This window comes from Oryzias latipes, chromosome 23 (assembly GCF_053564925.1).
Source record: "Oryzias latipes strain Hd-rR chromosome 23, Olatipes_Hd-rR_3.1".
Taxonomy (NCBI): Eukaryota; Metazoa; Chordata; class Actinopteri; order Beloniformes; family Adrianichthyidae; genus Oryzias; species Oryzias latipes.
Genome location: NC_136259.1, coordinates 6,507,294 through 6,533,730, shown reverse-complemented (window position 1 = coordinate 6,533,730; position 26,437 = coordinate 6,507,294). Strand labels below are relative to the sequence as shown.

At 43.0% G+C, this 26,437-nt stretch overlaps 2 protein-coding genes across 3 annotated transcripts in view; both read right to left on the bottom strand.

Moving 5' to 3' along the window:
* gpr85 (G protein-coupled receptor 85) overlaps nt 1-26,437 on the bottom strand; it is a 167,620-nt gene that overhangs the window by 36,990 nt on the left and 104,193 nt on the right. The gene's annotated exons all lie outside the window — the stretch shown is intronic.
* Nucleotides 7,476-19,273, bottom strand: LOC144989306 (uncharacterized). Its single transcript, XM_078941509.1, has 2 exons — nt 17,395-19,273; nt 7,476-14,687 (listed from the first exon to the last, which is right to left on the bottom strand). Exon 2 carries the CDS (start codon nt 9,259-9,261, stop codon nt 8,257-8,259), a length of 1,005 nt encoding a protein of 334 aa, XP_078797635.1. The 5' UTR covers nt 9,262-14,687; nt 17,395-19,273; the 3' UTR covers nt 7,476-8,256.

Below are 26,437 nucleotides of genomic sequence, written 5' to 3'. Positions count from 1 at the left end.
ACATGAAATCTTTCCACCTTTATCCACCTTTGTCATGGTAGGGAGAACACGTCAATGTAAGGATGGGGTCATACGATAGCACAAGGGTTACAGTAAATTCATGGACGTGCCAACCATTTGAAAATCGATCACAAAGAAAAAATAGATAATTTCGCAAATATATCCAAATACATTTGTGAAAGATTTGCACCGCTTCAGCATTTCGCACCAAGCATCTTGTGGACATGCGCTAGCATTGATTAGCGACATTTCTGTATGAACACCATAGGGCTAAATGCGATTCACATCAGGAATTCGCCTCTAAGTTATGGGGGGACTGTTAGTGCAGAGCAACCCCGCCCCCTTTCTCCTTCCTGTTGCTGAGAGCTCTCTGTTTCCAGCCTCTCCTGCTAGCGTCCCCAACTTAACATTACCAGTGCAACAGTTTTGAGCCGGATGGCATCTCAGACGAGGAAAGACGTACATGATTCTAGTCGTCTACAAGTAGATGCATTGGAATTGAGTGGAGGAGGGACCTTGCAGCCCCGCCCACTGTAGTTTCTATGTCACATATAGGATATTTTTCAAATGGCAGTTTTTCATTTTAGTAATGCGATTTAAGCTTAATTTTCTGCATATATGTCCTCCATCATCAGAAAAATGTCACAAAAGCATGTTAAAAACACCAAAAACATCATTTTTTTATTTTTTCAATATGTCATTGTTTACTAGACTTAACAGAGAAAACAAAAGATTGTCTTTGACTAACACCTGCCCAAACTAAACTGAGCTCTTGGGGAAAAAATGTATTTAGAAGAAAGAGAGTTTTTAATAACACTGATGTGCCATCACATATTTATGTTGCCGAAGAAGGAAAATATCAAAGAAAATTGGATTAAATAATCCTCTTGAGCCTAGAAAGACTTTGCTAGATGCTGTGTAGAGACTCTCTGAGCTGCACAGCATCACATTTGTCACTATAAGCTTCCATGGCACCAATCAATACCTAATAGAAATACACATCTCCCTCTGTGTTTCACTGTACATCTGACAAGAATCCAGTCTGTTCGATGGCAACAATCAATGAAAAACCATCTACCAGCATGACAACGACATCTTCTTGTGTCAAACTTTAAATTTAAGATTAGGAGGAGGAGAAATACGTTTGTAATTGCTTGACGGTAGAGGATCATGTTCATCCTCAAAGGACGAATGAAAGCCATCACACAGTTTAAGGAAAGCTTTGGTCAATAAGTCTTCAGGTTTAAATGTTATCCTGGGTGAAGGTCGATGACTTCGATCGGAACAGTATATGTGCTTGTTCTGACAATTTGGATGCTTTTCAATTTCTCTTCTTTCTTTTTGGTTTTTCTTTTGTTTTTGTTTGTTGTTTTTTTTTACTTTTTTCTTTAGTGTTTCACACTCAAATGCCAATTCTGAATTGCTTCCCTACCACAATTGCTCCAACTGTAGGGGTATTTGAAGCCTTTTTTTTAACCCTTGTGCTATCCTAGGCACTTTAACGTTGGGAGTTGGGTCATCTAGACCCACTAGACAGTGCTCTGAACCTTTTTTCTTCAATGATTTGTAATCTTCACTGGTGTCCATGGATTACATGAAATCTTTCCACCTTTACCCACCTTTGTCATGGTAGGAAGAACACGTCAATGTAAGGGTGGGTTCATCTAAGACAGCACAAGGGTTAAGGAGGAGCCGTAGCGACTCTGGGCTTCTATCCCTCCGCTGGTACGTTGACACGCATCATGCTTGTTACACGGAGCAGAAACGCATTTCTTCAGGTGGGTCTGCTCTGAAGCAGAGGTTTATACTTAAAAGTATGTATTGAGATTTGTTTTTGCATGAATTTTCAAAGTAAAAAAAACTGATGTTATGTAATTTCCGAGCATTGGCAGCTACGTGCTAACGTAAAAGACCGGTGACTATTGATGATGTCATCAAACGGTTGTGACTTCCAGATTTGAAGATACTTTTTTTCCATATCTCTTTGCTTGGACGGATACATGTAGGGATAGGGAAAAGTTGAAGAGGTAGGGAAGCAATTTGGATTCGGCCAAAGTTTCTTTACCCCATTTCGTGGGAATTCTCTTGTAGCAGTGCCACATAAAATTAGGATTGTCATTTTCTGTTGGGATAATAGACGGTAAACGCCTTCCATTCCAAAGCCACCAACATTAATGGTCCAGAATTTCATTTTCTTTATCATGTGAGCACACTATGGTTTCATTATTATGCATTTGTGTTTTGACTGTTTGTGTTGTAAATGATTGTTTTTTTAACTACAAATATGGCGGCCAATAGACTTCCTGCGGTGACTTCCTGTCTCTCAGGTGTGTGGCGGATTACAGGTAAATTAGAGCGCAAGGAGGGAATGGAAGCCAAGAGAGGAGGAAAGAGCGAAACAAACTTTCTGTGTGACGCTATCACTGCCACTTGAGGAATGGATTGAAAAACAACGGATGTTTCTCTCGATACAAGTTGAAGGATATACTGGAACTTTCTGCCACTCTTCAAAATGTCTTTCCTTTTTTTGGAAAGTGTTACGATATCAGAATCAACGAATCTGGTAAGAAGCCGTTGTCCATCAGGACGCGGACGGTGCGCCACAGGCCCTACAAAATCTTTGAGACTGCTTTGTCTTGAGAGACTAAAGACGCCAAAGAAGCTTTAAAGAACTGAGTGTAAATAATATAAAGACTAGGTGTATTTGGATGGTGGTTTATACTAAGGGTGATGTTGTTTATACATGTGTGTATTTTAAAAATAACAAAGTGACTGGGAAACATCATTGTGTCGTGTGGGAGGTTTTTTTTTGTATAATAAGAGAAAAAGAAATTTTCTTTGTAAGTACTGTTATTTAATGCTGAGTGTTACACTCCGACTAATTTATCATCTTCAAAGATTGTTAGTGCAACAACTTCGGTAGGTTTCTTTTAACATGTCCTTCTCCATAGGACTGTTTTACCTCTTTACACCGGAGCTTTAGCTCTAGTGTTGATATTCTTTTCAGAAGCATAACTTTTCAACTGTTAACGCAAATAATGTCATTTGAGCGGATTCTGAAGCAGAGAAAAAGTAGTCAATGCAAGACTTCACCATAGTAAAGTGATTATGCAGTAAACGTAAATTAACTGATAGGGCAAGCACAGTTGCTTTTCTGAATTACATTATTGCGTAATGTTGTTCAAAGAAATACCAAAAGAATGTAGGGTCAAGTGCATTTCGTAAGCTTTGCAGTTGGATGCATCATTAAAAAGTCATGTTTTAAAGTAGCAACAAAATTAAATGGTAGCAATTGTTTTGTAGTAATTACACTCTCGTGTACACACTGAAATTCCTCAATCATTTTCAAAGAGTCAAGATTAGGACTTTGGATCAAATCGTTGCATTTGAAAATGTGCCAACTTGGCTAAAACTTTCACAGTCTCACTGTTTCATGGCTTTTTTTCAGTATAATTTTGCATGCTTTTTTTGTTGTTCTGCACCCCGATTGGCTGTTGAACTTGTCAATCAATCTCATCTGTGTTGCATCTCCTGTACATGATGCCTTCAGTTTGTCAGATCTACCTAAATCTTTGATCGCGTTAAGATCTTTTTATTTATCCAGTATCCAGCTATGTATTCTGCCAGTTTCAACTCCAAACAAAGAGGGGTTGCAGTTTTGATTAATAAAAATGTTACATTTACTCATAAGGATACAGTTACTGACCCAGAAGGCAGATTTGTAATCATTAATATATCCATTCAGAACAAGGACTTTTGTATAGCGAGTGTATACGGTCCTAATTTTGACGACTCTTCCTTCTTTCACAGATTCTTCACCTCACTCTCAGTTCACTCTGACTCCACAATCATTATAGGAGGAGACGTCAACCTTGTTTTGGACCCTGAACTTGACAGACTCAGCACAGCAGCAAACCAGCGTACATGGCAGTCTGCAAGTATTCTAAAGCAGTACATGAATGATCTGGGTCTCTGCGACGCTTGGCGCTCATGTCATCCAAGCACTAAGGGGTTCACATTTTTTTCTCCAGTTCACCATTCACAATCTCGTTTAGATTATTTATTAGTCAGTAACTCCCTTTTGAAAGAAATTAAAAGTTCCAACATTCATCCAATTATTATCAGTGACCATGCACCAGTTTCTGTTACTATTTCAAGGGAAGTACCCAGACCCTCGGGTTCAACCTGGAGGTTTAATACGTCTCTGTTAAAAGACCAGGAATTTATTGAATTCTTTAAAAAAGAGTGGGCAACCTTCTTAGAATTCAACGATACTTCTGAAATATCACCAAGTATTCTTTGGGAAGCAGCAAAAGCAGTCATGAGAGGGAAAATCATCTCTTATTCAACGCATAAAAAACGCAAGGAGAAAGCAGATTTATTAGAATTAGGAAATAAAATAAAAACTCTGGAGACTACTTATGCTGCTTCTGCACAGGAACACATACTGGGGGACCTGAAAAATTTAAAGCTGCAGTTAAATGACATCATCAATAAACAAACACAATTCCAGATACAAAGGCTTCGACTGGAAAGATATGAAAACTCAAATAAATCTGGCAAATTTCTAGCTAATCAGCTTAAAATTAATAAAGAAAAATCAACAATCACTTCTATTATGGACCAAACAGGGAATGTCACCCATGACCCGGTAAAAATTAATAATGCGTTTAAAGACTTTTATCAAAACTTATACACTCCACAGATCAATCCATCAGAACAAAGCATCAACTCATTTCTCAACAATATAAACCTGCCCAAGTTAAACGAAGATCAAATCACAAATTTAGACTCTCCGCTCTCGTTGTCTGAGCTTCATGAAGCTCTGTTACTTATGCCTAATGGTAAAGCACCAGGGCCTGACGGCTTTCCTGCAGAGTTTTATAAGGAATTCTGGGAACAACTGGCACCAACGTTTTATAAAACGGTAAAATTTATCAATGAAAGCCAATCTCTACCACCTAACATGAACTCTGCCAACATTATCCTTCTTCTAAAACCAGACAAAGACCCCACGAGTCCTTCAAGCTATCGCCCCATTTCTTTAATTAATGCAGATGTAAAAATTATCTGCAAAGCACTAGCACAGAGAATAGATAAAGTCACTCCTCACATAATTGACTTTGATCAAACTGGATTCATCAAAGGCAGACACTCGGATGACAATGTCCGCAGACTCGTTAACATAATAGACTTTGCCACCATCAAAAACCAGGAAATGACTATACTATCACTGGATGCTGAAAAAGCCTTTGATAGAGTAAATTGGAAGTTCCTCATTGCTGCCCTCCATAAGTTTGGGTTTGGAGAATCATTCATCAATTGGATCAAAATATTATATCACAACCCCAATGCATCAGTTAGAACTAATAAACAGACTTCCAACAGGTTTTTTCTTGGAAGAGGAACTAGACAGGGTTGCCCACTCTCCCCCTCTCTTTTTGCAATATTTATCGAGCCTCTAGCTGCAGCAATAAGACAGAATGAGAGTATTAAAGGAATTAAAACCAAACACAGCCATCATAAAATTAGTCTCTATGCAGATGACATATTACTGTTTTTAAGTAATATACATTCTGTAAATGAAACGGCAACAATCATTAATGAATTCTCTTCTATATCAGACTATTCCATTAATTGGAATAAATCTGTTTTATTACCACTGAACAGTAATGCGGAGCAAGGACTCACAATACCAGTTAAATCAGGCAATATAAAATATCTAGGTATTTATTTTTCCCCCAAAATATCAGAACTGGTGCTGCTAAACTACACCCCATTACTGAAAAACATACAGGACGATCTAACACGCTGGACCAACCTGCCTTTGTCCCTTATGGGCAAGGTAGCCACGGTTAAAATGAAAATCTTACCCAAAGTTAATTATCTCTTCTCAATGATTCCCACACAACCGCCATTAAAATGGTTCAAAACATTAGACTCATCCATATCAAGCTTTCTATGGAACAATAAACCTGCAAGAATTAGTCTAAAAACTTTAAAATCTGCAAAAAGCTGTGGAGGATTAGAATTACCTAACTTCCACAAATACTTTCTTGCAAATAGATTACAATACATCTTAAAATGGTTAAAAAATAATCCAGAAACCAACTCATGGTTAGACTTGGAACAGGCGTTATGTGGAAAGATTAACCTGTCAGATCTTCCATTTATTAGTCAAATAGTTAAAAAACAGGATTGTTTCAAAAGTATTAATATAAATGCCACTTTAACAGCCTGGTGGGAATTTCTCAAAATATCAAAATCATCAATTCAACCGTGCAAAATGACACCCATCTGGAACAACCCAGACATCCTCATAAACAAAAAAATTATCCACTTCCCAGCTTGGCAAGCAGGGGGCATAAAACAACTAGAGCACATAATTATTGATAGAAGATTCATAACTCCCCAGGAACTTCAAGACAAACATGGAATATATAACTTCTTGGAATATCAGCAACTTAAATCAATTATTACTAAAAAGTTTAAATACAGAGACAACGATTTAAAGCTACCAGATGTAGTTACCACTCTGATCAATTTCTCAATGAATAAAACTCTCTCCAAAATATACAAACTTTTATGTAATTTAGATAACAATATTTCACTTCCGACAACAAAATGGGATGCGGATTTGAGCATCAGCACAGATGAAAGTTTTTGGTCAGAACTTTGTCTAAACACCTTTAAAATGACAAAAAATCCAAATCTGCAGCTAATCCATTTCAAAACTCTTCACAGAATTTACTACACTGGACAGAGGATGTTCAAGATGGGTCTCAGTAACTCAGACATTTGTCAGCACTGTGACAGTAATCTACCCGACAATTACATGCATGCACAATGGTTCTGCACGCCTGTCCAGGCTCTCTGGCAGCAGGTATGTGCCGATCTATCAGTCTGGCTTAAGGTTTCAATCACAGCTTCACCGTCACTTTGTGTGCTTGGTGACATGAGTGCCATCGATGTAGAAGGAGGATTAGGCTCTATAATTTTCATAACTCTTTGCATTGCTAAAAAAAACTATTTTAATAAATTGGAAAAGCAAAAAAAATATAAATATAAGTCAACACAGAAATCTGCTGCTTGATCATATCAGCTTGGAAAAAATGTCAGCCCAAAGTTCAAGTAACTTTGAAAGAATTCGGTCTCTCTGGTCTCCCATAGCTGACTCCGTGACTTAGGGGGTGGGGGGGGCATGGTCGTCGCTGCTCCTTGCCCTTCTGCCGTGGGCCGGGGTGGGGGTCGGGGCCTCCGGTGCCTGGCCGGGGGTGGTGGGGGCTCCGTTGGTCGGGGGGTCGGGTCCGGCGCCTGGGTGGGGCGGCCTGGGGCGCTGCGTGGTCCTCTGGGCTTGGGTGTGGGGGTGCGTGGTGGGGGGGTGGGGTGGTGGTCTGGCTTGGCTTGGGGGGGTGGTCCCTTTGCCTGTGCTGGGGGGGGTTGGCGGGGGGCGCTGCTCGGGGGGGGGGGGGGGGGGGGGCCCAGCGGCGCTGGATGGGCTTCCCGTCTACACCTGGGGCTGGGATCGGCCCTTCCCTGGCTCTGGGGCGGGACGGGACAACCCTCTTGGGGCCCCCGGTCGCTCTGGGTGTCATCCGCTTCGGCTGCGGGGTCTGGGGGTGGGGTGGGGGTCTTGTCGGCCCTGTCCTGTGGGGGGGCATTCTGGGGGAGGGGGGGGGCCACTATTGGTACGGGGCAGGGGGGGTTGACGGGTCGGGGTCTCCGCTGAGGCCATCGGCGGTTTCCCCGGCCGGTTGGCTGCCTCGGTCCCGTCGAGGCCTGACCAGAGCTCTTCTAGGGCCGGCGTTTGGGGGTGGGGGCCTGGGCTTGCTCCGGGGGGGGCCGGCGCTTTCTGGCTCCCCTCTCTCTGTGTGGGGGTGGTGGTGCTGGGCCTGGGGTGTCTGCGCCTCCGGGGGTGGGGCCCCGGGGCTGGGTGGGCCTGGCCCCCTTGCTGGGGGGGGGGGCGGGGGACGGCTGTTTGACCACCGGGGGACAGTCTATCATCTGTCCCCAACTTACCCCCTTCCTCATATAACCTCATAATAGGGTGAGGGGGTGGGGGGCTTAGCCTGCGATGAGCCTTGGGGGGGGGGTTTACTAGGCAGTGACCCCCCTCCTGTGGTTGCCGTATGGAGTGCCCCCCCCCTCTTTCGGTTTTATTTGCACCTTAGACATGTAGGGCCCTTGGTAGGGGGGGTGCTTGGACATCACTGCCAGTAAGCAGCGGATGTCCTCCTAGCACCCTACCCGCCAATTTTAACCGCACCTTAGACATTTAGGGCCCCTTGGTGGGGAGGGTGAGGGGACGTCACTGTGAGTAATCAGGAGACGTCCCCTTAGTGCCCTACCAGCCAATTTTAACCGCACCCCCCTTAGTACACACACCCCTCCCCCCTCAATATATACATCCCAACATAAACACACACACATGCACACACACACTCTCTCAAACACACATACACGCACACACATTTTGCAAGGAAGGTGGGACCTAGGACCATCTGTCCCCTGCCTCTTCCCTGGTTGGGGGTACGGGCCCCTTTGCAACGGCGGCTGTGTCCCCGGGGTGCCGGCTTCCTGGGCCCGGCGGTGCTCTCTCCGCGCGGTGGGGGGGTTCACATTACATCTGAGCCGGGGGTGTTCGTGTCCCTGGGGGGTGGGTTCTGGTCCTTGCTCCTGAGTGCTGGGCCCCGCCAAATTTCCAACTGTGGCAGAGCCTGGTCGGGCCATATTTACAACACCCCTTGTGGGCCCTCTTTTTTCCCCGGGGTTCCCCCCTTCTGGGCGGGGGCGGCGGGCCCCTGCCTCGCTCCTCCCTGGACCAACCGTGGGCCGGGCGGATGGCTGCCTGGAGTGCGGAGTGGGTCTCCCTTGGGGGGTCCTGGCTCGTACCTGGGGTTGGGGCGGGGGGATGCCCGGAACTCCTGGGTGGTGGTGGGGTGCTCGTCTGGGGCTGTGGGCGTCCTTCTCCGGTGGGGCCCTGCGTTGGGTTCTCCCGGCGCGGCGGGGGGGCTGCTCTCCTGGTTGGGCTGGGGCGGCGCCCTCTTTCCCTCCGTGCCTCCCTGCTCTCTGGCTCTGGGGGCCTTGCGGCGGCCCTGCTGGCCCTGGCCTGGGTGGCGGGTTTGGTCGCCCGGGCGGCGGTTGTTCCCTGCCGGTTCCCGTGTGGCGTTGGGGGGATTCCGGCTGCCGCTGCTGGTGCGGTGGGGGTCTTGGGGTGGGGATGGCTGGGCACTCTCCCTCCTTCTTTTTACGTTCCACCATCCATTTTAGAAGAACACAAACACTCACCTGAGCACAGGTGTTAGCTCAACAGACTGAATGACTGAAATATTTCACACTAGTTGGTTTTAAGGCATAAGTATGCGTGTGAACACTATCTGTTTTGTGTACATGTCGACAGGTGGACATTTTTGCAACTAACAGGTGTGTTTATAACATTTGAGTGTGTGTGTGGACAGGCTCCGCCTTTTTTTTTGTTTTTTTTTACATTTGAACCTTACCATAATGATTAACAACCAGTAAACTTGTTGCTTTATGCTGCTTCATGGTCTTATCCCCCTTCCCCTCCTATTATCACCCCCTACCCCCCCTCTCTCTAACGTCCCTCTCTCTTCTTCCCCTCTTTCCTTTTCCGTCCGGTCCAACACCAAAGATTTTCAGACATGTTTGAAATTAATAAAGTTTGGCCTCAATTACAAAAGGGGTTTATTCAGACATACCTTTGGTTTGTCTGAAGATTAATAACCCCTCTTGTTAAAGTAAAGTATGTCCAACCCAAGAGGCCCTCAGCTCTCATCTGTCTGCCTAGCTGTTGGACAGGACAAGTTGAAGAAAAAATAAAAAAAATAAAAAAAATAAAAAATAAAAAGATCTTTTTATTTATTTTCTATTTTTTTAGTGCTGGACTTATTTTTCTATGAAGGTTTGAACTTTGAGAGTTGAGGAGAGAAAAGTGTGAAAATCTTCATGTCTGTCGGAGATAAGTGTGCAGCCTTAAAACCTCTATAATCCTACATTGCTGATTTTATCTATTGCAGGTTATTTTTGTAACCTAACTGCCGCAATAAATGGGGAAACACTGTGATGAAAGTGTTAAAAAGTTTTTTTCTTCCTTATCACAGTCTTACTTGTTTAAACTCATATTCATTTGGGTGTCAATCCTGTGTCGTCCTCTGATGTGCCTTTTAATGATCTCCTCTCTGGAAATCCTCCTGCCTCATAACTCTGTCTGTTTCAATTTGAAATATTTCTAGTTTTAATTGGACGGGAAAATTTGTTTCTGCCCGGTTAAGAACTGATGACGAGCTTTTCTCAAAGGAGGGTTTGATCTTCTTCTCTGCCTTTTGGCTGCTTCCTTTAGGGGTCGCGACTCATCCGCCTCTGCCCTCTGCACCTTCAAATTCACGCCAACCAGCCTCCTTCCTGTTTTACAAACATAATCACTGTTCCTTCTCTCAAACCCTCTTCATCTGGTTCCTTGCATTCATCTCCTAAACATCTAACACGACGTCTCCCTCTCATGGATTCTTTCCCGATCTCATCCATAGTCATCATTCCCAAAGAGAACCTCAACAACTTCATCTCTGCCTCCTGTCTCTGTGGCCGAATCTGAATTCTTCACCCATGGCTCCTCCCTACCCCGACATTTAGCCCTCCTAAAGGAGAGTTATGCAAAAAAAGTGTCTTCAAATTCTGATGAGACTTCCGCTGGATGACGTAAAAAGTTATTTTCATTTTCATGTCTAGTTATGTGCTCGAGAGCACACCCACATGAAGAAATGCCTTTCTTCACCCTCGCCTAGAGGGATACAGAGCCCTCCGCTGCTTAGGTTTCCCCTTCAAATCGGGAATTCCGATTCAGCCTTTTTTTTTTTTAGTCTCTAAACCAGGCATTTTCAAAGTCCGGCCTGTATGTAAATTTCTATTGGCCCGGAGGCGCTTGTCATAAAATCCATAACACTTTCACAAACTGTGTGTATGGTTTCTTGAATATGTAACATTCATTCATCATTCATTCATCTTCTTTACTGTTTTTTCCCTTTCGGGGTCATGGGGTTGCCGGAGCCTATCCTGGCCACTTGGGTGTAGGCAAGGGATGCCCTGGACTGGTCGCCAGTCTGTCGCAGGGTAGAATATCTTCAATCACACATCCATTCACTCTCACACTCACAGCTATGGACAATTTAGAGTTGCCAATCAACCTATGAAGCATGTTTTTGGGATGGTGGGAGGAAGCCGGAGACCCCGGAGAAAACCCACGCATGCACGGAGAGAACATGCAAACTCCCCACAGAAAGGTCCCACGTTGATGTGTTTTTATGTCCCCTAGCCGGGACTTGAACTGGGGGCCTTCTTGCTGTGAGGCAAGAGCGCTAACCACTGCGCCACCATGCAGCCCAATATGTAGACCAATATGTAACATTTTATATGAATATGTCAACGGAAGTTTTTTTTTTTTTTTCAGACAGACGTTTCAATATTTATTCAACCTGCATTTAAAAAAACTGTTTCGGTTGATCTAAGGCTTTCTGTAAGTCTGTTCCAGACCTGTGAAGCATATAAGCTAAATGTAGCTTGTTCCTGTCTGGTTTTGACTCTAGGAAGTGACAAAACGCCAAATCCAGAGGACCTGGTTTAACGTTCAAAATGCGTTTCATGGCCGTGCGTTTGTACATAGAGCCAGAAAAGTCTTGGACCTTGTGTGAACACGAAGGTTTGGACACGGAACCCCAAAATACATGTTTACATAGACTTTTCATTGGAAGTGGCTGCTTGAATGTGCGTTGCAACATATCAGGTTTGTGGTTCTTTTATGTATTTCGCCCTCGAGAGAAAGACATGTCCAGGAAACTTACAAAAGCAAGTAAAAGTCATCTTTTAATCAAGTCATGATAGAAGAACAATGGAAAGCACAGCTTAAAAATTCTTTGTTTGTGGTAAAAATTTGATTTTTTTGTTTTCAAAGTAAATCTTTTTCCCCCCATTTTTTTGTTGTGTTGGTCTTGCCTCACTGTTTCATCAGTCCATCTACATTAGTTATGGAACTTCCTGGACAGATCTGTGGTATCAGTCGGTGCCCAGCTTGATGTCGGAGATATCATCTTCAGCTCTTCTCATGCAAGGAAGATGATGAAATCCCTGATATCGCTTTCAAGTTCCTCTTCATTAATCTGCCATTCTTCCACTGGAGCGAAGAGCAGATGAGCTACAAAAAAAGAAAAGATTTCTAGGAAGCCTTCCGGACCACTTCAGTCATTTTCCTGAAGGACAGAGTGTCGGGCATTGAGGCAGAAATCTGCCCACACTGTCTACTGATTTTGACTCTTTTGAACCAAAAAACAGTGGAAAATGTTATATATTTTAAAATGAGATGTCTTTTATTTTCAGAAAATCTGCTTGTGAGTAGATATACTGTACAGTACTCACAAGAAGTTGTTGAGAATTGTAAATAAGGATATTATTTACAAGAATTATTTTCCTATCTGTTTTGAATTTTAATGAAATATGTAAAAGTTCAAATTGACATAACTTTTAATAAATGATCATCAATATTAGGTTTAGTAGTTTGATAATTATTACTCCAAAAATTAAGACAATAATAAAGACAGCCCTTAATAACGAAATTGACCATGTCGATAACGGGCATTTCCACCATTTGCTGGAATGACATGTTGACAGTGACGTCTTACACTCCTCACTAACCTCATGATGCTGTTCTGAGGCAATCTACAAGTGCTACATGCAGGTCACTTTGGGGTGGGGTACGATCCTGCAGTCTCTCCTTCAGGTGGTCTCAGATGTGCTCTATGGGGTTCAGGGTCAATGCTGGTCAAACCATAAGAGGCACTCCACTTCCTGAAGTCACTTCTGAAACCATGTGGTGGAGCTTTATCATCCACAAAAGGAAAGTTGAGGGTTTGTTGGTGGAATTGGGGGACGATGATGGTTCTATGATGTCTTTGAGGTAAGAACCAAATGGGTTTTCCACTGACTGGTGATGCCTGTCCAGAATGTTGCACCTCCTCAACCAAACCAAACCCTGAGGACCATGTTTACCAGGGTGTGTCGCTCACCTTGGCTCCTCCAGCAATGCTGACGATCATATCTGTGCAAGGTGACCCGACATTCATCAGTGAATAGGATGGTGAACCATTGCTGCCTTGTCCAGGTCACATGGTCTTGTGTCCACTGCAAACGTTCACAACAGTGTCTTGGTGTCAGTGGATCTACCTGTAACGGTCGTCTGGCATTTAAGTCAAAGTGGTGGAGATGGAGATTTCATTCTGAGTGCATCTGTCCTTAGTTACTGATAACGGTTGTGGTCAGTCACAAACCCTGCCAGTAGTTCTGTTTCGATGCAAGTTTGCGGATGATACTTTGAGACAAGTTCATCTGACTACCTACTGCCAACCGGAAGGTGCGCTATGTCTACGTAGTGTCCATTAATCAACATTGTGTGTTCATGGCTGTTTGAATGATGAACTTGGAATGATTTATTGTCAAAATCCGCTTTTTGATTTTATTGATTTATTTCAAGCAGTGTAGTCAAAGATTTGATTTGATTTTATTGATTTATTTCAAGCATTGTAGTCAAAGATTTGATTTGATTTTCATATCCAAATTATGTTAAAAATTGATGCCACATGGAAAAGGTTTTTCTTTTGGGTAATTTTGGTTTTGCCCCCAATTAATGATCACATTACACAGTGCAAAATGACACCACTAGGGAGAAAACACTAAATGATGTGTGTCTCTTACCTCATTAGAATTGGCTCCCTATTCTGGAAATCTGTGTAGTGAAGCAAACAGTGTTTCCACTGAATTTTTCAAAATACAACTGACGTATTGTAAAAATACAAATAAATGTAAGAGTAGAAAAGAAGAACTATTTCATCAGGATGATTTTGTAAAGAAAAAATGACAAATAAACCCTCAAAAATAGAATTCTTGTCTTGTCTTAGACTTCTTCCTGGTTTAACTTTCTCATCCTCACGCAAAAAAACAATCTCCCAAAAATAATTAATCAGGCCGCCAAACCAACACAACAGTCCCCTCTCAGTGAACCTGTACAGCCGATCAGTGATCAGGATGTGGGTGGTGCAGTCTACAATTTTTAGAATTTTTTTTTACTTTAATTTTGAATCTTTTGAGCTATTTTAGTAATTTATTTTTAATTTAATTTTAATGTGTTCTGCCGTGTTGAAAGAGGAATTTCTGTTCATTGAACTGACAGAGTTTATCAAACAGTCCAAGGAGACGATTTACATTTAATTTGTTTTATAAAATAATTCTGAAAACAATGAATTTCTTATTTTCTTTTTCCAATAAACTTTTTTTAATCGTTTTTACAGTGGTACCAACAATTTGTTTGTGTGCAAACATTATTTATATTCTTTGCCATTTTTCTCCTGTAACCAGATAAATCTTTTTTTTTCTGTGAATAAACTGGATCTTTCTGTGTATCAGATCTCCTCTGAATTCATTCAACTTTCAGCATCTTCTGCAAATATGCTTTCAGTTGATAATAGATGAGGATGACATAAAGACGAGGTGAAACACGTTCAAATGAGAGGTTTGTCGATGCGCAAAAATGCAAGCTTTTCTCCATAAACAGGTGCAGTGTTTCCATGGCGATGAGGCTAGTCAGTGCAGAGGTAGATTTTTTTTAATGCCAATCCATGTCTGAGCTGTTGAATAAAAGAAAAACACAATTAAAAATGTGTTAAAAAAAACATGGAGGTTGAGGTCAACTCGGCTCTTTTCAATTTAATTTCAGACTAACTGAAATTTTGTCAAAGAAAAAGATTTTCAAGACTGTTTCAGAATTTCCTTTGAAAGCCTGTTCCGTTATCTCCCATGTTTTTTTTTTAACTTCCTAACCCAGCTCTAGGAAACAAAGTTCTATGAAGAACACCTGAAAATGAAGCTGTTTCAAATAAAGTTTAGTTTTGTGCAACTGACTGTGTTTCCCTTGCAATGCGTGTCGAGCCAGTTTTCATTGTCTCTGTTGGGTCTCTAGTTTGCCCCCCTCCTCCCCCTGGCTTCTGGAGGAGTGGTTTTTTTCACCCCCGTGTCGAGTAGTTCATCCAAAACTTTGGCAATGAGGTCCCATGCCCTCTCCTTCTCATGGAGCCCTTGTAAAATGCATGTGTCATTTTGTGTCATATGTTATGTTTTTGTGTTTCCAAAGTTTAACTTTTGTTGTCCAAAGCAAGAATGTTATCCGTGGTGTTAAAGAGCGTTATTGCATTGACACATAACCTTAAATAGAAAATACATTTCATAAAGGTTTTTTTTGAAAGTACAACACAAGTTTTTCTATTTTGAACCAGAACCTGCTTTCAATTTGTCCGTCAGTCGCAACATAGTGACTCGTAAACAAACTGAAAATGGAACTCCTGCATGAAGCTTATGTTGCACAGCGGAGAGACGGACATCAGATGCAGAAATGGAGGCAATGTAAGCATTCTGATAAAATAATCAGTGTTCTGTAATTTGTGTCAACATAACAGAGACACAAAAAAAGGCGCAGCACAACTCAATGGAGACGCACCTCAGATGGACCGGTGTAATTCAGCCTTAAAGGTTGGTCCATCTCCGTTGCGTCTCCGTTGCACCTCTATTGCGGTGTGTCTGTTGCATTGCACTGATGCAAAAAATAGACCATGACTCTATGACAGTTTTTGTAAAAGAATCAGTTGATTGTGACACCAAAAAGGTGGCTTTTTGTTTCAGCGTTGCAGCAATAAGGAACATTACTGTATTCGTTATGGTGCAAAGTTGCTGTTCTTTGCAACAGATTCAGTTGAATTAGATCGATTGCATAAGCATGTCGCTGCTGCAGAGTGTTGCTTATCAGCACAAGGCTGCTTTTCACTGTTACAGAATTTGCTGGAATGAGGGTAATTGCGTCAACAGTGTAACACTTGTGCTATCCTGGGCACTTTGGCATTGGGAGTTGGGTCAAATAGACCCCACAATGATTTGTGATCTTCACTAGTTTCCATGGATTACATGAAATCCTCTCCACCTTTATCCACCTTTGTCATGGTAGGGAGAACACGTCAATGGTCATCTTAACTCCATAGGATAGAACAAGGGGTTAAGAGTAAGAATGTAAACACTGGCGCTAAAGCCAGAGGTCTTCCTAGACTGAGTCTATTGAGTTCAATAATATGCCTCAGACTAACAAAAAAGTGTCAACCTGATCCTAATTACAAGCAGAAGTTTAGGCCGAATAATTTTTAATGATGCTTTTAATTAGAACTGTTAAAACAAACTCGGTTTTCAGCAACTCAATGGATCAGCTTGTAATTTATTGGCAAATTCCAGAGTTGTTTACAAATGGTGGCAACTAATTAAATGAAGTGGATGGCAGCACTTTTTACTGGCTCCATCTGTGATTGGGATGGACCTCGTATTCGGTGGCCAAAGATGAGAGGACTCTTTGTTACAACAGTTTATGCAGACTCGGTGCATAAAGGCTTTTGTCAACAAATAATTATTTCATCCTTGGCATGTTTGTTCTCTCTTTGGCTATGGGAGTCTGTTCTTTTTATGCAAATATTTGATTCTTATTGAAAAACTTCTGACTTTTAATTAAATGTATCTGTCAATTTTTCAGTTAGGATTTTAAAAGAGGTTAAGTAAGGACACAAAAACATATTTTATCATTTCAACTGTTACTGACTCCTTTATGTATTAATATTACACTCTTCGCACCAGAGCTTTAGCACTAGTGTTTGCATTCTTTTGACTAGAATAAGCCTTTAACCATTTTCACAAATTACTTAATTAAAGCGGATTCTGAAGCATAGAAAAGCAGCTTTTGGGCTGATATGCGACATGAACTGTTTATGCAATCGACGTAAATTCGCTCTGATCTGGTTTGCGCTGCCATAAGACACTTCAAAATAGTGGCGTTTTTACGAAAGTAATACAAATCAGCTCACCCTGATGTTGAGAAATGGGGTTTTGCGCCAGTTTGCAACACTTGACAGTAGTGAAGTATCAATCAGCTGACTTTGAAGCAGAAAAAAGCAGCCGTTATGCAACACTTCCCGTTAGTAATGTGTTGCATATCAGTGCAAAGCAGATATGAAGAGTCACTTTCCTCTGCTTTGGAATCAGCTGATTCACGTTGATCAAAGAGTTACGGAAGGCCAAAGGGGGATTTTTATTTTACTAGCTTTTAAACTGACTTACTTACTGTTTCTCATATTCAAGATGGTTGCAGTGTGCTCATATAAACATGTGACATTTAACCCCGAATAAACCCTTAATGTAAGTATATTTTGAAGGTAATTGTCATGTCAATCAGGCGTCTCCATAGACAGGCGGTCCTGAGCTGTTATTGCTGCTTTAATGATGCATGAAAGTGTTTGACTTACTCACCTTGACTTTGCGTGAGGATGTGGGTATGATAGAGCTGCGGCGAAGACGGCGTGAGAGATAGAGCAAATCATTTGAAATGCAAGTGAGAAGAAGTGACACAGAAATGTCAAGAGTGGCACCATGAAGGGGAGAGAGGCTGATTGAAAAAGGCAGAGGGATGATGCGTGATGCAAGTCGATTCTGTGAAGCCGCAGCTGAGAAGTGAATCACCCGCTCCGGCACAGACGGCGTCTTAAGCCTCGCACTTTTACGAGTTCTGGAAAACAAGTGGGCGCGCACAAAATCAACAATGTGCTCCGTCTCAGGCAGTAAGCGCTCGATGTTTGGCTGTTTGTTTTGGAGATCCCGTTTTATGTTTGTGCGATTTGGTCAGACAAGTAGTAGTCGTGTTCACCAGCCGGCCTGAACGCCACATCAGACTCTGTTTGAGCTGGTGGATTCAAACTTGAGTCAATCATTGCTCAGTTATCAGACTTCAATCAGGCAAAAATGGCATTTGCTGTGAAGCTCTGTCTATTGGTGAGGAGATAGAGAGCAAAACTCAGTCACGTGTATTTCATATTCCACTACAGGTGGAAAAACCCATTTATTAAGATGTTCTACAACAATAGAAGCGCTTTAAAAATAAATAAATGTTATTCTAGCTATATTAGAGCTTTTAGTTTTAGAAGGAAAAGCCTTCTACATAACCATTCTAATGTTACCATCTTCTTCTTCCACTTTCGGCTTCTCCCATCAGGGGTCGCCACAGCGAACAAGTCGCATGGTAAATTTGGCAATGTTTTACGCCGGATGCCCTTCCTGACGCAACCTTCTCTAACCGGGCTTGGAACCGGCAGAGGTAGAGAAGGGAACAGGGAGCAGCCTGGAGTCGAACCCGGGTTTCACGGACGGAGGGCGCCGCAAACCAGCACGAGCTAAACTGGCTCATTCTAATGTTACCATCTACTTTAAGAAATCATGTGCGACATTTTGGTAAAGCTTCCCTATTTTGTCAGTAATGTGTACATTTTTTAACAGGAATCCTTAATTGTATAAGAGAACTGAACTGAAGTCAATTGAGTCGCCTTTTTTCACGACACGGATGTTGCCATGTTGGAGGCAGATGACATACTTTTTTGAAATGTTGAATAACTTTTCCGGTTTCTAGTGGAGAAACTGTGGACAATGCGTGATTGAAATATTTTACCTATCCCAAGTACCAGCATTGACTGTATACGAGAACTGGACTGGGTTAGTGTGATGTCACCCAAAAACGGCTCACTCCAACGAAATGAAGAAAATTCAGTCACCATTTATTTAAGATATGGATACAGATGTTGGAACCAGAAATCGTCAGTAAACGGTGTGGTCTGAGTCCACATTTCCATGACAACCACTAATCCACCAATTAGGAGTGATCTTGTTGGAGGGCCACACCCTTCCCACTTGAAAGCCAGCTACACGAAATATGTGGATCAAATGCTTTGAACGTTTGACGTGAGATCCCATACTTTTATTGAGGCATCTGATTGGTCAGTTTATCACTTGAATAACTTCACTACAGCAAAAAATGTTTTAGAAAAAAGAGGATTATCAAGAACAAGTTATAAAAAGGGATCAGAGCAAGAATGGCCAGTCTGACCAACATAATTACTGAGTAAAAGCTGTTTATTTCTCTATAGAACTCTTTGGGATTTTGGCCTCTTGGAACTAGCAGCTACTTCCTGAGAGGGTCACTCAGTCCAGTTCTTTTATGCAGTTAATGCTTAGCAACAGAGGCACCAATTGACCCCTCCCACATCTTACACTACTTGAACGCTCTAAGATACATGAAGATTTTTCATTTTTTCACGTGGCTTTAACCGTTGTGTCCCTAATACTTGCAGGTAACCAAGATGGCGCCGAGGATGGTCGCCCTGGTGCTAGTGTGCTCTGCGTTATTGTTATTGTTCGTAAATCGTGTGTCAGCGTGCTCTTACACCCGTGAAGAGCTTCTTACCATCAGAACTTCAACTCCGTCAGATTTACTACCGGTTTTTTTGGCAGCTGCGGCAGATTTAGTCCACTTTTTAAGAGCAAAAGTGAGACGCCGGAGGAGAGGGAAGCGCGCGGGAGTGCTCGTGCGTCTCCGGAGAAGGGGCGCACGTTCGCCCTTACCTGGAATCTTCCTCTCCAACGTTCGCTCACTCAGCAACAAAATGGATGAACTGGCACTGCTGATGCGTCGGAACAGGGACTTTTCTTCCTCTTGTGCCCTGTGCTTCACGGAGACGTGGCTCAATGAGCAGATCCCGGACTGCGCGCTTCATTTGGAGGGATTCCAGCTTCTCCGCGCGGACAGACATCGGGACTTCTCGGGAGGAAAGTCCAGAGGTGGAGGTGTCTGCTTTTACATCAACAACGCCTGGTGTTCGGATGTGACTGTAATCTCCACGCACTGTTCTCCTTCGGTGGAATACATCTTCACTAACTGCAAACCATTCTACTCCCCACGCGAGTTTGCTTCATTCATTCTGGCCGCTGTTTACATCCCGCCGAGCGCGGACGTGCATGAGGCCCAGCGCGCGCTCGCGGAGCAGATTCTCTGTGTGGAACGAACTTTTCCGGACTCTTTAATCATTATCCTCGGGGATTTTAATAAAGGGAATCTGAGCAAGGAGCTCCCTAGATACAGACAGTTTGTCAAATGCCCAACAAGAGAGCAGAACACGCTGGATCACTGCTACACAACAGTCAGCGGGGCTTACAGAGCCGTGGCCCGCGCGGCTCTGGGCTTCTCGGACCACGGCCTGATTCACCTCATCCCCGCATACAGACAAAAGCTGAAGCTCTCCAAACCAACAGTGAGGACTTCCAAGATGTGGACCAGCGAGGCTGTGGAGGAGCTTCGCACGTGTCTGGACACAACGGACTGGGATGTGTTTAGAGCTGCCACAGACAGTTTGGATGATTACACAGACACTGTGACGTCATACATCCAGTTTTGTGAGGACAGCATCATCCCAACAAAAACCAGGGTTACTTATAACAATGATAAACCCTGGTTCACACCCAGACTGAGACAGCTGAGGAAGGAGAAAGAAGCAGCCTACAGAGCAAAAGATAAAGAGAGCTATAAGGCTGCTAAGTACCAGTTCTCAAAGGAGGTGGAACAGGCGAGAGCTCGGTACAATAAACGCCTGGAAGACCAATTCTCTGTCAACGACGTCACCTCTGTTTGGAGAGGGCTTAGGCAAATCACGAACTACAAGCCCAGAGCCCAACATGCTGCTGACGACCTACAACTGGCTGAGAGGCTTAACACCTTTTATGCCAGGTTTGAGGTCCCACAACCCTCCTCCTCCCCCCTCACTGAACAGGTTTCCTCAACAACTCTGGTGCCACTTTCCTCCCCCACCACTATCACTGAGGACAGTATGACCCCCCCAGACCACCTCTCCCCCACCACTGTCCTCTCAGTGACAGAAGAGGAGGTGCTTAAGCTTTTCCGGAAGCAAAACCCACGGAAGGCTCCGGGTCCGGACGGCATCTCGCCTGCCACCCTGAAACACTGCGCAGGCGAACTGGCAGCGGTCTTCACAGACATTTTCAACACCTCCCTGGAGGCCTGCCACGTCCCAGCCTGCTTCAAACTGTCCACCATCATCCCTGTCCCCAAGAAGCCCCGCATAACTGGCCTCAATGACTACAGGCCTGTGGCACTTACGTCTGTAGTCATGAAGTCATTCGAGCGTCTGGTCCTCCCCCACCTCAAATCCTTCACCTCCCCCCTCCTGGACCCTCTGCAGTTCGCCTACAGAGCCAACAGGTCTGTAGACGACGCTATCAACCTGGCCCTCCACTTCATCCTGCAGCATCTGGACTCCCCGGGAACCTATGCTAGGATCCTGTTTGTGGACTTCAGCTCTGCGTTCAATACCATCCTCCCCTCTCTGCTCCAGGAAAAGCTCCTCCAGCTCAACGTGCCTGACTCCACCTGTAGGTGGATTACTGACTTCCTCATGGACCGGAGGCAGTGTGTGCGGCTGGAGAAGAATGTCTCCACCACCCAATCTATCAGCACAGGAACTCCACAGGGCTGTGTACTTTCCCCTCTACTCTTCTCCCTGTACACTAACTGCTGCACCTCCAGCCATGACTCTGTCAAACTGATCAAGTTTGCAGATGACACCACCCTCATCGGACTCATCTCTAATGATGATGAGTCTGCCTATAGGAGGGAGGTGGACCGGCTGGTGTCGTGGTGCAGCATCAACAACCTGGAGCTGAACACCCAGAAGACAGTGGAGATGATAGTGGACTTCAGGAAAGTCACAGCCCCCTCACCCCCTCTCACCCTGTCAGACTCTCCCATCACCCTAGTGGACTCTGTGCGTTTCCTCGGCACCACCATCACGCAGGACCTCAAGTGGGAGCCATCCATTTGCTCTCTCCTCAAAAAGGCCCAGCAGAGGATGTATTTCCTGCGGCAATTGAAGAAAGCCAGGCTGCCGGCCCAGATGATGGTGCAGTTCTACACGGCCATCATTGAGTCCATCCTCACCTCCTCCATCACCGTGTGGTACACTAGTGCCACAACCAGGGACATTAACAGACTACAGCGTATTGTGCGCTCAGCAGAGAAGGTGATCGGCTGCAGCCTCCCATCTGTCCAGGAACTATATGTCTCCAGAACCCGGGGACGTGCAGGCCGGATAGCTGCCGACCCTTCCCACCCTGGACATTCCCTACTGAAACTACTCCCTTCAGGCAGGAGGCTAAGGTCCATCAGGACCAGAACCTCCAGACACAAGAACAGTTTCTTTCCCTCTGCAGTCAGACTCTTAAACGCCCTGTAACCCCCCCCCTAAATTTCACGTCAATGTCCAACCAGTCACCAGCCCACTACCTGCACCTTGAACATTCTCAGTTGCACTGTTTTGACACTCCTTGCACTACTGACTCTATTTATATTTTTTGTTATGTCCATTGTGTAAAAATTTTGTTGCTTACTGTTCTTCTGTTTTATGTTGCACATTTGCACCGAAACAAATTCCTATTCTGTGTAGCTACACAGAATATGGCAATAAAAACCTCTTGAATCTTGAACTGTACCACACAGATTTTGCCTAAATCAATATTTACTTGCTAAAGGAATATATTTGTGTTACAGGCATCTAACGATGATCAATAAATGACAGCACACTGACAGGTCTAAAGATTTCTTCTCATTTCTCTTCCAAAACTAAAGATAATTGAGTGAGGATCAACATTTTTGTTGCTGTGTCCCATATTTTCTGCAAATGAATCGTGTTGTGTTGTGCTGATTCCTGATTAATGGACTCTCACAATCCTCTTTCAGGTTGAAACGGGTGAGTTTTGGCACGCAGACTGGAAAAAACAGATGCCGATTTGTTAAACCTGAGAAAACACAGCAGGACTCCTGAATTCCCTTCCTCTTCTCTGGCTAACTTTCCTCGACTAACCTGCTTCATTGTGATGTAGGAGCAGGGAAAACCTGGTGACAGCATTTCGGTCCAGTTTTCCAAAGGGGACAGCGAATGGACCAATCCAGGCCAATTACGTCGAGACAAGCAAATTAAAGTTAATCAGACAGAGATAGAAGTCAAATCCCTCATTTGCAAAACTGTGTTTAATGAACAAAGCCTTTATCGTTCCGCTGTCGAGATCATGAAAATCCCTTCTGTGGAGGTGTAGGCTAAAAAGAGTGCGCCGTTTTTATTTATTTATTTATTTTTTCAAAGTGGCAAAACACATTCATTATGTGAAACGTAATTTTTTCTCCCTGTTGGCACAATTAATGAATCAGACTTTTCATCGTCACAGCTCAGTGGGACTGAGCAGGTTGGGTTATTAAAAAGCCATTGCCGCTTCACTTGGTGATCTCAGGCAAAGGGCTAAATTAGGTTGGTAATGTTTGACTGCGCTCAACTGGTAGTTATATTATAAGTGTATGTTCTCCCCGATGAAAAATACCTCAACGGTTTTCAGGTTAAAGTCACTATCAAACAGAATATTGGAGAACCTGGCCCCATTGGATCGTCTTCTTTTTTTTTATTTTAATAATTTGTTCCAAAGGTTGTATTATAACCCTTGTGCTATCTTAGATGACCCCACCCTCACACTGACGTGTTCTGCCTACCATGACAAAGGTGGATAAAGGTGGAAAGATTTCATGTAATCCATGGACACCAGTGAAAGATCACAAATCATTGAAGAAAAAAGGTTCAGCGCACTGTCTAGTGGGTCTAGATGACCCAACTCCCAATGGTAAAGTGCCTAGGATAGCACAAGGGTTAAACCATCCTTTACCTTTGACTGGAGCATGAAATGCCGTCTTCCATCTCCGCCTCCCTTCTGGTGCTTCGTGTCTGTGCTGTCGACGAGCAATGAAGCAGTGTTAGCAGGTTGAATTGAACCCAGAGAACTGACAGTGGATGAGCCCTAGTGCCCGTCTGATAAAGATGTTTTTTTCCTTTCACCTGAACGAGATATTGAACACGCTATTAGCATTCTGCATTCACGCTGGACTGTCGCTACCCGAGACTAGGGCACGTACCTACAGTTAGAAGAGGCTGGGTGCGAAATGTTGCAAATCCTGTGAATCTTCCCTTTTCTTTTTCTTTCACAGCCCTATTCCAATAAATAAAAGAACTTGTTGTATCATTCAGTCCAGGCACAAACCGCAATCATTAATTTCTCTGCCATGATTAATTTTCAAAAAGTTGGGACTTCCTTGAATTACAGGGGGCGCCATCCATCAGCACTACCAAATCCGAGTCCCTGATTGCTGCAAAGTTTAACCAGCTTAACTGTCGATGTGCGATCAATGGCTGCTTGTTTTGTACGTAGATCCCGACAACGGACTTGAGAATTTGTGTCATGACACGTGAACGTGCGAGTTTTGAACGCGAAACCCCGAAACATAAACTTTTCATCGGAAGTGGCTGAGAGTATGTGCCGGTGAAAACAAAAATACCAGGTGATAAGTCAAGGATAACTGTTGTAATGTGAAGCACTTTGTGTTTTCTAGGAAAAGTGCTGTAGGATTGAAGTTTGATGTGATTGACGACCACTGATGTAGCACAATAATGGCATCAGCAAAATCATTTAATGACAGAGAGAAATTAAAACTGCACAAGGAAATAAGTATTACAAAAATAAGAATATTTGTGCAGATTTAGAGTACTCCACTACATGGTCTTTTTAAGTATTGACATTTTTTTTCCTTTTTCATATTTCTTCTCAAATATCAGATGGTACAGGAAGTTCCTTCAAGCTCCTTTAAGACATTTCATCTTGAATCCCTCTGACCTTCGTGTGCTCAGTCATGGTTGTTGATTCAGGGTGAAAATGCTTGTTAAACCAGCTGAGAGAAATGTCAAATTTGCTGTGAATGTTGGTTAGATGAGGCAATCACTTCTATTTAAAATATGTTTTTCCAGTTTAGCATGCATTCCTATATTTAGTTTTCCTTTGCGTTCTTGACAGAGAGAGCACAGTTATGACGATCCAGGAGTAAATTTCCTGATCAGAACATTTCAGCTTAAAGTAAACCTTTTAGCATTTCAGAACATTAAAGTTTTAGAGAACAAATGTTTTTTTTTGTTTTGTTTAAATAGCTTTCAGAAACAGGAGACTGGACTTGTTATGAAGATGCTTATAATATAATTGATCATTTTCCCATATCATTTATAAATTATGACAGTAGGTTTTTGTACTAACTCCTTGGGGAGACATGAATCTTGTATTGTAATGGTAAACTGCTCCAGTTTTAAACTTTATTAATCCCTATGAAGGATTTTTTTTAATCTAGCAAAAGTAGTCCCTTTCTAAGAAAAAAAAAAGGACAAACAAAGCATATCGTCACAGTGTATCAGGATGACCCAGATGCAAGACTAGGCTACAAGGTTGAGGGAAGATCAGAGTTCTTATAATAACAGAAAAACACCACACTAGGTGGGGAAGAACTTCACAAATGTAACAGGATTCAAAAACACCATGACTCAGGTAAGAAACCCAGGACGAACAGACTGAACACAAGCAACACTCTGACACTGAGAGAAGAAATGGACACGCGTAACCCTTGTGCTATCCTATGACCCCACCCTTACACTGACGTGTTCTGCCTACCATGACAAAGGTGGATAAAGGTGGAAAGATTTCATGTAATCCATGGACATCAGTGAAGATCACAAATCAGTGAAGAAAAAAAGTTCAGAGCACTGTCTAGTGGGTCTAGATGACCCAACTCCCAATGTTAAAGTGCCTTGGATAGCACAAGGGTTTAATAGAGCTCAAACAAATAAGTGCGGCACTCATGGAGAGCCACAGGTAAGGGGGCGGAGCCTTCCAGGAGAACTTACAGCTGACCTGCACACAAGACACAACCGGTAAAACAAAACAGAGCGGAAGATTGCGACCCATAAAATACAAGAAACAAGCGACATGTTACTGTAAAATATCATGTTTCCTATCAGCTAGTGACTTTTTAGTTTATGACAAATTTTCAAAATAAAAGTATGGCAAAACTCCATGTCACAAATCAGCAAATTATTTCAATTATTTACTTCAATTGAATTAATTGTGTTTTATTATTCACTATCAACATCATATAAAGTGGTTAATTTAAGCTAATTTATATATTATTATTCCTGTTTAAAACGTAGTATTTGAGTATAAATATAAATTTTCTACTGTAGACCACATGTCTAAAGAAGTTTATCTGAAGTATACTTCAGATAAACTGGAACATTTCTAGTTTGCAATAGACTATATCACATGTGTCAAACTCAAGGCCCGCGGGTCATTCCCAACCCGCCATGTCATTTTATCCGGCCTGCGAGATCATTTTATATCATTTTTAGTTTCCGGCCGGCGAAATCTAGCTCTTGTAACATATTCACTACAAATCCCATAATGCAGCAGAACACGTACGCTAGCCCTGAAGATGCCTGAAGAAGACGAACTTTAACATCAGACAGGTGTCGTGTCGCTGATGAGCTCTTGCAGTCCTTACTGAGAATCTCCACAACACAGGACCTCACAGCAAACACAAACC

What these genes read in the sequence shown, in the direction of transcription:
- LOC144989306 (XM_078941509.1), bottom strand. Translation starts at nt 9,261, where the DNA reads ATGGTGGAACGTAAAAAGAAGGAGGGAGAGTGCCCAGCCATCCCCACC.